At 35.1% G+C, this 12561-nt stretch overlaps 1 protein-coding gene across 5 annotated transcripts in view; it reads left to right on the top strand.

Moving 5' to 3' along the window:
- Positions 1 to 12561, top strand: part of Atp11c (ATPase phospholipid transporting 11C (ATP11C blood group)) — a 190687-nt gene that overhangs the window by 164136 nt on the left and 13990 nt on the right. For all 5 annotated transcript variants that reach the window (XM_077106638.1, XM_077106641.1, XM_077106640.1 and 2 more), the window contains 3 exons: positions 6461 to 6596; positions 9040 to 9105; positions 11255 to 11358. In XM_077106638.1, the coding sequence (XP_076962753.1) occupies positions 6461 to 6596; positions 9040 to 9105; positions 11255 to 11358 (306 nt within the window). The remainder of the gene's footprint in view (positions 1 to 6460; positions 6597 to 9039; positions 9106 to 11254; positions 11359 to 12561) is intronic.

Genomic DNA, 12561 nt, shown 5'->3' with positions numbered 1-12561 from the left:
TAACTGCCACTCTTCATTAGCTACATTTTAAAACTGTTTTGTGGAAAGAAATAATTAACTCTTGAAGCCCTTATATTCTTTCTGTGTCAGTGGAAATGGATGCTTTTCTGTATGAATGGGGAGCTTGGCGCTTGCCCCAGTTATTTAACCTGTGATTTAATTGGATTTTTAGGAATTAAGCCTACAGCTTAAGATAAAGATGTTAATTTACAGCAGATTATAAACATTGCTAAATAATGGATATCAAGTGCAGTAGAGAGACTTAGGTGGTTTATTTGTATGAAATGAAAATGCAAATTTAAGAGATTTCTTTAAACATTATGACTCATAAAATTTATAATTTATTAATTGTTAGAATTACATGATTTATAATTTTAAAAGTATTAAGGAACAATTCAAATATATACAAAAGTATGCAGTACTCTGTTTTATACATCAGACATAAAAATCATACATACTAAGTGCTGTTTCTCACATGCATATACTATATAATGTTTAAATCAGGCTAAAGATATCTGTCTCTTCAATTATCTATCTTTTTTTTTTCATGGTAAAAACATGCAATATTCTTTCTTCTAGTGTTTTTTGACATATACAATGCATAGGTGTTATCTATAGTCACCCTACTATGTAATAACACACCAGAGATTCTTACTGTTATCACATTATAACTTAGGCATTGGTTAACCACCTTTCTATATCCTTCCCTTCCCCCTCTTCTCTCTAGCCTCTGGTAAGCATCATTTAACTCTCAACTTCTATGAGATCAACTTTTTTCCACATATTAGTGAGATCATATGGTGCTTGCCTTTCTGTGCCTGGCTTATAATCACATCCACTTTCATCTATGTTGTCACAAATGACAGGATTTTATTCTTTTTATGGATGAGTATTAAATCATGTATATGTACCACATTCTCTTTATCCATTCATCCTTTGATGGACATTTACATTGATTCCAAATCTTGGTAATTGTGAATAGTGGTGCAGTAAACATGGTAGTGCAGATATCTCTTCAAATACCAATTTTATTTCCTTTGGATATATACTCAGGAGTGGGATCACTGGATCATATAGTGGTTCTATTTCTATTTTTTTTGAAGAAACTTCATTTTATTTTTCATAATAGCTCTACTAATATGCTTTCCCACCAAACATGTGCAAGGATTCACTTTTCTCCACATCCTCCCCAGCACTTGTTTTTTTTTTTTTTTTTTTTTTTTTTGATGTTAGCCATTCTCGCTGGAGTGAGGTGGTATCTTTATAGTTTTGATTTGCATTTGCATTTCCCTGATGGCTGGTGATGTTGAGCATTTTTCATATACCTATTGACTTGTATGTCTTCTTTTGAGAAATCTTTGTTTAGATCTGTTGCCATTTTTAAATCAGGTTACTTGGGTTGTTTTGTTCTGTTTTTGCTATTGAGTTTTTGGAGTTTCTTATATTTTCTGAATATAAATCCCTTGTCACATGTATTATTTGTAAATATTGTCTCCCATTTCATGGGATGTCTCTGCGCTGTGTTATTTCCTTTGCTGTGCAGAAGTATTTTTATTTTGTTTCAATCTCATTTGTTTAATTTTGCTTTTGTTTCCAATGCTTTTTAGGTCTTGCACCAAAAAAAAAAAGCATTTACCCTTTGGAGAATAATATTATATAATGAACTTCCCTGACCTTACCATTCACTTTCAATAGCTGTCAATTTATCAATAAGCCTATTCCACTAATAACCTTATCTATTCTATCCCAGGTTTATTTTGAAGCAAATATTATATAAAGGTTATTTTAGTTTGTATCTCATAAAGATAAGGACTTAAAATAACAATACCTTATCACTTAAATTTAAGCCCTTAATATCAAATATTCAGTCATTCAAATTTATTCAGTTGGCTCATTTTTTTAACACTATTCTTATTTGAATCAGTTCCAAATAAGTTCCACACATTGCAATTGGTTAATATGCTTCTTGAATCTCTCTTTTTTTTTTTTTTTTTAAAGAGAGAGAGTGAGAGAGAGAGAGTGAGAGAGAGGGAATTTTATTATTTATTTATTTTTTTAGTTTTCGGCGGACACAACATCTTTGTTTGTATGTGGTGCTTAGGATCGAACCTGGGCCCCACGCATGCCAGGCGAGCGCCAGGCGAGCGCGCATGAGCCACATCCCCAGCCCCTTGAATCTCTCTTAATCTGTAGGTTAACCTCATAATTTGTTGACAAAATCAGATCCTTTATGTTGTAAAGTTCTGCCAATCTAGAGTTTGCTGATTGCATCTTAACAGCATTGTTTAATTGTTCTGCTGATTCCTGTATTTGTTGTAAATGGATGATTAGATCTAGAGGGGAATCATAGAAACCTTGCTGAAGGTCTAGAGACTTATCTCATGGTGGAGCACACACCTAGCCTGCGTGAGGTAGATTTCCAGTACCACAAAAGGAAAAAAGGAACCTTGATTTATAGAGTTCAACTATCACACTCTCTGAAAATGAGGAACGTTGGCCCAGAAATGACTTTCCTAAGGACACAGGTATAACCAGAGGTAAAATGAAGATCAAAATTCAGTCCTGATGAGCAGCCCTTTGTTCTTTCCAACAGGCCAGAGGTTTTCAAACATTGTTTGAACTACAGTTGTTTTCAATCACTAGAGTTAAATCCAGTAGTGTACCCATTTCTGTCTGAAGTAGGATTTGGATGCAGTGAACAGAATCCCTCCCATTCAGTGCCACTCAGAACTCAGGCTAATAACCTGGGCTCAAATTCTGCCTCTGTCACTTACTATGTGACCTTGTATGGGTTACTTACCCAGAAGGTGTCTTAATTTTATCTTTAGTAAAACATGGGCAGCAGTAGTAACAATGGGTTTGTGAAGATTAAATGAGTTACTACAAATAAAAGAACTTTAAAAGCAGTAACACATAATCATTTTTCAGTTGGTATAGCTGTTAATCTCATTATTCTAATGCCTTCCTCCACATACTTTCTGGACTATGCTGAGTGTTTTTATAAATTAAAAACGTTGAGGGCTGGGGTTGTGGCTCAGTAGTATAGTACTTGCCTCGCACATGTCAGATACTGGGTTTGATCCTCAGCACCATATAAAAATAAATAAATTAAGTTATTGTGTCCATCTACAACTAAAAATATATTTTAAAAAAATCTTGAGAGCCTGAAAAAAGCTGTTGGGTGCAAATATTATAAGGATTTCCATGAAATTTTAATTATTGAATTGCAGCTATAAGTTATGAATTAGGCAAAAATGAAGATTATGGTATGCCTATTGCCCAGACCAAAGTGCAATTTTCCTTCCTAACCTTGTACTTGTAAGTAGTAAGTGCCTGCTTTTATCAAACAGTGCTCTCAACCTATCACTGGATTGTAGATTGTTCAGTTATTCTGATTATTCCTTTGTGAACATGAAGTACTGGTCTATCTGCATGTGATGCTCTTTTTAGTGAACCACTTAATTTTTATGGTAGTACTACATAGCATAGTATACATATCACCTTTGTGGATTTAGTGACTCAGGCATTTCCAAACACTTTGATGTGAAATAATACATAATTGGATATTTTCATATTAAGAGAAATTGTGAAAGTAAACCATAAATTTTCTGTGAAAGGAACAAGTGTAATGTGTTTCTTCTGCAGCTTTAAAAGGTGCATTTGCTACATGTCACTTTACAAGAATGCTTGGGCAGTGCTGCTGGTCAGCCTTTGCCAGAATCTTCATTCTCATTCATGCTTTCCTTTGTGTTGACTGCCCTATTGTATTTTCAAGAGTTTCTTCACTCATCAGAGTGCAGCAAGAAAACCTGACCTAATATTATGATATATATTATGATATCCCTGCTGTTTTTCCCAATGTTTGTAATGTAATTCCCACAGATGGTCTGTAAAGACAGAAACCATTTCCTGCTTTTGCCCTCTTTGCCTCAGTCAAGTTAGTGACTATTAAAAGCCACATTGGTTGGCAGTTAGTTGTTGGGAACTCCCTGCAAGGATCTTTAGGGAAGGTCCCTTCCCCATGGTTCCTGGTTGCCTTGGAAACATGACTACTGGCTGTGGGGAGAGCTTGTTTTTGTGAAGTGGCCACTTCTTTCTCCTGACATTTTTCTAGTTCAACAGCACCTGCAGAATTGCAGATTACTGCATGCACCTGGAAAATGTAATAGGTAAAAGTTGCATTATTTCACATTCTGACTTGTACTGAAAATAGCCCCTTCCACTTTTTTTTATTATTATTCTTGAAACAGGCTCTTGCTAAGTTGCTGAGGCTGGCCTTGAACTTGAGATTCTCCTGCCTCAGCCTCCTGAGTTGCTAGGATTATCAGGTGTGCACTTGTGCACCCAGATAGAATGTGTTTTGTTTATTGCTTGCTTGGTTTTTGTTTTTTTTTTTCTGTATGTTTCGTACTAGAGGTTGAACCCAAGGGCTCTTTACCACATCCCCAGACTTTTTTTAAAATTTGATTTAGAGACTAGAGACAGGATTTCACTAAGTTGCTTGGGCCTTACTTGGTTGCTGAGGCTAATTTTGAACTCATGATCCTCCTTCCTTAGCCTTCCAAACTGCTGGGATTACAGTCATGCACCACTATGCCCGACTAGAATGTGCTATTTTTCTTGACAGATTTAAACTTTGATCTGTTCACCTGTCATTTATAAAACATCATTATACAGCTTCAAACATGTTATTTTACTTGATGGAAAACTAAGATTTAAGGATTAAATTTCAAGGAAGAAAACTTGATTAAAAGAAACATTTTAACAACTGTAGTTAGAAAGCTTAGTAACAGTTAAGATCAGGACAGTATATATAGCTCTGTTTCTTACTGAGTGAACTTTGGCTTGCTCCTACTAATGATTCCCAGATTCTACTGCACATTAGAATTAATTTGGGAGGGCTAGGGATGTAGTTCAGTGGTAGAACATTTGCCTCACATATACAAGGCCCTGGGTTTGACCCCCAGAGTCACCAAAAATAAAATAAAATAGAATTACTTTGAGAGCTTTAAAAAGATCCTGGTGGTCAGGATCATGCCAATTAAATCAGATTGAAAGTTGGGCGCAGTGGTGCATGCTTGATAATCCCAGCCATTTGGTAGGTTGAGAGCACCAAGATTACAAATTCAAGGTCAGTCTGGGCAATTTAGTAAGACCCTGTCTCAAAAATAAGAATAAAGCCAAGTATGATGGTACATGCCTATAATCCCAGTGACTCCAGAGGCTTAGGCAGAGGATCACAAGTTCAAGGCCATCCTGGCAATTTAGCAAGACCCTTTCTCAAAATAAAAGATAAAAGGGCTGGGGATGTAGCTCAGCAGTGAAATCCTAGAGACAGGATTTCACTAAGATGCCCAGTACAGCATAAATAAATAAATAAATAAACAAACAAACAAACAAACATAATGAGAATGGGAGCCAGGCATCAATGTTTATTTTCAAATGAACATGTATTTGTAATTATTTATGGGATTATTATAATCCATATATATATATATATATATATATATATATATATATATATATATATATAAAATGTATAATGATCAAATCAGGTAATTAGCATTTCCATTTCCCTCTCCTCAAATGTTATCATTTCTCTGTTCTGGGACCCTTTAGACTTTTCTCCTCTACTTATTGTGAAATATCTAATTAATTGGGACTTAGTTACCATACTGTGCTGTGGACATAAGAATTACTTCTTCCCCTCTGTGTGTTTGAACCCATTATCTACCCTCTCACTCTCCTCCTTCCCCCAACCTTTTCTATCTTCTCATGATCTCTACTATAGTTCTCATTCATTTGCCTTTCACAAATGAATGAGAATATGCAGTATTTTACTTTCAGTATCTTTTAAAGATCCATAGGTGATTATAAGTTACGTCAAAGTTTAGGAACCATTATGTTACACCTTTCTGAGGTTCCTCATTGTTTACAAATGGAAGTAATAATAATAATACCTATCTCACATAGTTTTTTTTAAATTAGTTGTTGATGGACCTTTATTTTATTTACTTATATTGGGTGCTGAGAATCAAACCCAGTGCCTCACACATGCTACGCAAGTGCTCTACCACTGAGCCACAACCCCAGCCCTCTTTTTTTATGTGGATTAAAAATAGTTAATATGTTTGTAAACATTTAACCCAGTTCTTAGCACATAATAAATAAATCATTAAATGTGAGGTAATTATTATTGATGATGTTATTGTTGTTGGCAGCCAGAATTGTAGAAGCACTTTGACAGTTTACTGTAGTGTCTAGTTGTCAGGGAGTGATTACATGAAGATCAACCTTCAGCTTAGTCTGGGTATTTACCAAAAAACTTTTAATCCATTGGGGTAGCTCTCTTCATTATAAAAGGATCAAATCCTGTGCCCACCTTTGGTGTTTCACTTCATCTTTAAACAAACAACCTACAGAGATTGATTAACCTGTTTTTCCCCCCATTTCTCAATAGGAAAATTTCTGGTAATGCTATGCTACAGTTGGTTCCCTTCTTGTATTGGACATTTCTGGCTGCCTTTGAAGGGACAGTGTTCTTCTTTGGGACTTACTTTCTTTTTCAGACTGCATCCCTAGAAGATAATGGAAAGGTAAAAAGAAATGTCATTACATCTTTAAGTATTATAAGCATGGCTTTTCTTTTTTCCTTAGGCATTGGTTCTGTCTTTATACTCTTGCTATAATCATTTTGAAAACTATTTTTCTCAAAATACAATATTTATTTATTTTCACAATGTCTTTAAAGTAATGGAAGTGTTACAATAAGAAATCACTTTTTGTGCTAACTAGAGAGCTTATGTACAAACCCTCTAGAAGCTTAACTTGGCTATGATTTTTGTTAGGTGAACAGAGTTCTTGGAACTTCAGACTTTGGACCTCTGCACTTTGATATGAGAAGGGTTTTAAAACAAAGCCCCACTTGTGGCCTTCCAAGTTTGGATTTGAAGGGAATAGCTGCAATATCTATGGAGTGTTGCACCAAGCAGTGAAGAGAGAGAGTTCTTTTCTTTCCGTTCTTTCCTTCTAATTGGGAGCCTAGTGTTCTCCCAGAAAGGCTACACTGGTCCTGCCAGTGCCTTCTTCACAAATGACTATATCAGTCAGCAGCTGCATTAGAATGATTTTGCCCTGGCTGTACTCTAGGAGAGAATTACTTGTGGGGGACAGAGGATGCCTTTTTCATGGCAGCTACAGAGTGGGAAACTGAGCATACTGCCTTGCATGCTGCTTTTACTATGTTGTTCTTTCCCATTTCTGGTATTCCTCTTTTATGGTCATGTTGTTGTTGTTGTTGTTGTTGTTGTTGTTGTTGGACACAATACCTCTTTATTTATTTATTTATTTTTATGTGGTGCTGAGGATAAAACCCAGCTCCTTGCATGTGCTAGGCGAGAGCTCTACCACTGAACCACAACCCCAGCCCCTTTTGATCATTCTTTATAATCATAATGCAAAGCAAAAGGTAAGGTTCAAAAATAATTTACAGAGTATAATAACTGTGTCTGGAACCTACACAATTAACATCTATTACAAAAGTGATGGACTCAGTGAATTTGTATCATACTTTGAAATTAGGCAAATCCTCTCTAGTTTAGACTAGCAGAAATCAATTTAGTATGAATCCATGAAAATTATTAATTCTAAAGTAATTGTTGGGGAAATGCAGATCTGCTTTAGAGTAGATACATGTAGCCCTTGCCAAGGAAAGTGTCCTGCTAAATCTTAGTAAAGTTACATCAGCTTTCCAAGTAAACTTTGCCCGTCAATAAGAACAAATCAGTTTTGTGATTTCTCAGGTCCCTTCAGCTTTACGACTGATTCTGTGACTTTCACTTTTCTTTGGCGCATAAATTATATATAGATGACTACTGCTTAAGAAGAATTTACTCCCACTGGACACAGTGGTACATGCCTATAATCCCAGTGGCTTGGGAGGCTAAGGCAGGAGGATCGAAACCAGCCTCAGCAACTTAGTGAGGCCCTGTCTCGTTTTTAGAACAAATAATAATACAAAGGGCTAGGTATGTAGCTCAGTAGTAAGCACCCCTGGGTTCATCCCCAGTATTCTCCCCTCACCCTCACCAAAAAAAGAATTTGCTCCAAATTAGGCACATACTTTCCATTCTCCAGGCCTGTTGACATGATTCATTTGCCCAGAAAATGACATAAGAAGCATCAACTCAGCCTCTTTCTGATTCATTATCCATTTTGAGTTCACAAAGTCCAATGTAAAGGTTTTACTGTGTATGTTACCATCCTTCTAAGTGTTAAAATTACAAAAATGGTAAGAACTGCTATCAGCAACTAAACATTAACATCCATGTATGATTTGATTGAATCCATTTTTTGCTTCGATTAAACTTAAGGTTTTGTTTTTATTTTTTTAAAAACCTTTTACATCTCATTTTCTGTTTTAATGTTACGCATTCAGATCTTGACAGCATTTGGTAAGCATATGTGCCATTCATTGCCATCGTTTGGATTTATAGTGGTATTTGCTTTTCTTTAATGTGCATATGCTGACAAGCTCTAGTATTTATAACCCAAAAATTACTAATTTAAAAAAATGTGAGTCCATTTGTCTGCAAATTATTGCTAATGTGAGAGCTTTAGTGATATTATAAGAAAGGCCAATATCAAACTCTTTATAGATAAGAAAGGCTGATATCAAACTCTTTAGAGATATAAGTCATCTAAATGACTTGTTTTGATGGATATCACTGTTAATGGAATAGGTTTGTTCCCTCTCTCTCTCTCTCTCTCTCTCTGTCTCTCAAACCAGTGAGTTCCATGTTTCATGCTGCATTGAATAATGGAAATAAACCCTAACGGCCACAGTGTTATACCTGTTCATGAAAATTTAGGGCACAAAAAAATCCAGCATTGTGACTTGATCTTATTGATGAGTTGTTTTCTTAAACAAAATTCATATAAAAATCTGTGTCAGATACATGCAGGATTAAAGTTGACTTTTTAATTTTTTAAAACAAGCTTGTATATTTATGGTACACATAATTATTTAATCTTTTTCAGGTATACGGAAACTGGACTTTTGGGACTATTGTCTTTACAGTCTTAGTATTCACTGTAACTCTGAAGGTTAGATTTTTACTTATTCAAGTACATTAAGACCATTTTTGTAATAAGGTCTGGTCTAATTCTAATATCATTTTTGTCTCCTGATCTTTATTTTTGTTGCTGCTTGTTATTCAGCCTTTTGAATGCTTACTAAAAAGTACATGATGCTGAGGATTTGGGCATTTCTATATATTTGTCATCCATTTTTCTAGTGTATTATCTATCCTCTATATTTTGTTTTATGTTGAAAATCTGTTTCTTAATTGCTGTTTTTAAGACATTATGATTAGTGGCATATAAACAGGCTGTGATTTTCTGAGTATATGTGTGTATATTTTTATGTTAAGTATTTGAGACTTTTGTTTAAGAACCCCTGGCCTAAGAAGAATTTGAATATTTAAAACACTTAAATAGGTGTCTATGAGCATGGTATGTATAAAAAGGGTTTAGTAGTAAAGAAATTTTACAAAACGTATTCACCACTGAAATTTATCCATGTTATTGATAAAAGTGCATAAGTACATATAGCAGATAGCAGATAAGATTACATATAAGAAGGTTAATTTGGGCAAAATCATTGGTATTTACATGCAACCATGAAGCTTATGAGTAGAAACTCTGTTATAGTTGAACACTTAATTATTTTGATCATTCTAATAATAAACACTTTATATAGGGTCCAAGAACAAATACCTTAAAGTGAACATGTCCAGTGGTCAGAACCAACATCAAGAAGTATAATTGTCATAGGACCTCTCTAGTCATTTTGTCTAAATTTTTATCCTGATTCATTTTTCATACCCAATATAGCTAACATGTTTACATTGCTTATCACTTCTCTCAGATTTTTGACTTTAAAAAGAAATGTTAAAATTTATCTCAGTTTGGCTGCTTAATAGCTTTGTGTCCTTGGGCAAGTAACTTCACTACTGTGCTTCAGTGTCCTCTTCTGTAAAATGGAGTCAAAAGTAGCACCTTCCTTTCTTAGGAGTCAACTAATAAATGCATTTAAAGCATTTAGAATGACATCTGACACATTGAGTGTGCTCATTTTAACAAATATTGGTTGTTATTTGTTGTTATGCTTCACAGGATCATGATTTTAAATCAACTCCCCACCCCCACCTTGAATATGGCCTCAGGGCTTCCCAGCACCCTTCATAGTTAAAGTCAACCTTACTGCAGCATCTTTCGTGTGTAACTCAAAAGATATCCGTTTCCTCTTCCTTTGGATGAATACTATTGTGACATTTTCTCTAGCAGTGTGAAAGGGTAGGAATTCAAGATGAGACTGCCTTAACAATGTTATCAACATCCTGTGTACAAACGAGAAACTGTAACAGAGGGATGAGGGCCATGGTGTCACAGCAAGTAACAAAGTGGAAACACCACCTCCTCTACAAGAAATAAATGCTCTGGATATATGAACCAGAAGTTTTAAGCAAGCAGACCAGAACATATTTTGTTTTTAGATCATATTTGAAAACCTTAGATACTACAATCTGAAAACAATCATTCCTCACAAAAACATGAAGAACTTAAAATCCAAAGCAACTGAACATTCTGTTAATTTAATGGAATAGATACAGGTTTTACAATTGGAAAGGCATGCAATATCATTAGGCCCATGATCCATTGCTACATGATGTAAAATGCATACAGCTAGTTGTCTTTACATTTAATGACAACTCTGTTGTTTGAGCTTTCACAACTCCTTATATAATATGTCTCCCCTTCCTAGTAGCCCCTTCCCACTCCTGTTGCTTTATAGCATACCTGTCTCTACCAACTAGGCCTCCTTTTCTCATTAATTTCCCTTACCACTGCTACCTGAAGACTTGGGGCTCCAGCTTCCTGGATACTACCATTACTTTATTTCTCACCCATTGCACAATTCTGAGGCATCTGCAGCCCCACCGCTATATGACTTGACCACACCTCTGTGCTTACAGTGTAGAATTGAGAGGTGTTAGTATAGTGTTCAACTGTCTCACCTTAGTTCTTTGAAAGGCTTGCATTCTATTCTTTTAGTTTAACTTTCTCTTAAATCTCTATCCAAAGCTAGATTTTGTCATAGCTATCATATTGTGTGCAGGTTATCAGATATCATTGTTTATTGCCTGGTATAATTTGTACTCATCATAAAATCCCTTGTGCTCCATCTTTTCAGCTCGCCTTGGATACTCGATTCTGGACATGGATAAATCACTTTGTGATTTGGGGTTCTTTAGCCTTTTATGTATTTTTCTCATTCTTCTGGGGAGGAATTATTTGGTAAGCAGCTATACAACTGTGAGCAGTATATAAATAACTATATGTATATTATGTAAACATTATACTTTTATTAAGGTTTTGATTATATATGATAGCAAGTCTTTAATATTAATGGAATAGAGGTTACTTACAGTTTGTAATGCTACTAATTTCAGGTAAAATTTCAAATCCAAGTCTATGGAGTTCATAGTCACTCAAAAAGGACTTCCCTTTGGTAGCCCCTGTCCAAATCTTTGAAGTGAAACTAATTTCTACCAAGACCTCCCATGTGATCTCCAGTAGAAATCCTCTGAATTTTCTGCCTGATAATTTGGCCTTATATACTGTTAATCCATCTGTACCCTATTTTCTGTTTAAAGTGTATAGTTGTCCCTCAGTATCTGTGGAGGTTTGGTACCAGGATCTCCCTGTGTATACAAAAATCCTCAGATGCTCAAGTCCCTTATATATTTAAAATAGCACAGTATTTGCCTATAACCTATTTATCTCTTCCTATATACTTTATATCATCTCTAGATGACTTATAGTACCTAATACTGTGAAAATGCTATGTAAATAGTTGTTAGACTATATGGTTTAGGGAATAATGTCAGGAAAAAGTCTGCATATGTTCAGTATAGACAAACATTATTTTTCAGATATTTTTGATCCAAAGTTGTTTGAAGCCAGATTCAGAACCCATAGATATGAGTGCTGACTCTATACCTGTCATTCATGTCATAACATATGTGCTCAAGAGTATAGGATGTATTCCACTTAATACTCAGTTATATCTTAATCATCATCTCACTATTTTGGGATAGGGGTAGGCAGACTCTACAGCTTAGCCTCAAAATTCATTTAGTTCATCCTAGTTCAGAAGGTGTTTATTCAGAATCCATTTTGTGCTTAGTACTCTATAGGACAGAGATAAATAGAGTGTATCCTACCTCAGATGAGTCCAGTGATAGACCCATAACTTGTGATAAGGGGAGGGATAAGGAATGAAAATAAGTTGTGTTTATATCTCCATTCCTTACTCCCCAAGGCCCATAATTTGTTTTTTAAATATCAGATTTGTTTCCATTAATCAATGGCTTCTTCTGATAAGGATGCCAGCAACAAGGAGCAAAGCTGGAGTAAGCCATGGGATGAGATTCCAAGATTACATATTTTGACGGCTTTGTGCAAAATCTTATATACATATAAAACATTTTTATTACA

This window comes from Callospermophilus lateralis, chromosome X, assembly GCF_048772815.1.
Source record: "Callospermophilus lateralis isolate mCalLat2 chromosome X, mCalLat2.hap1, whole genome shotgun sequence".
In the NCBI taxonomy this organism is placed as follows: domain Eukaryota; kingdom Metazoa; phylum Chordata; class Mammalia; order Rodentia; family Sciuridae; genus Callospermophilus; species Callospermophilus lateralis.
This window is presented reverse-complemented; position numbering and strand designations above follow the sequence as displayed.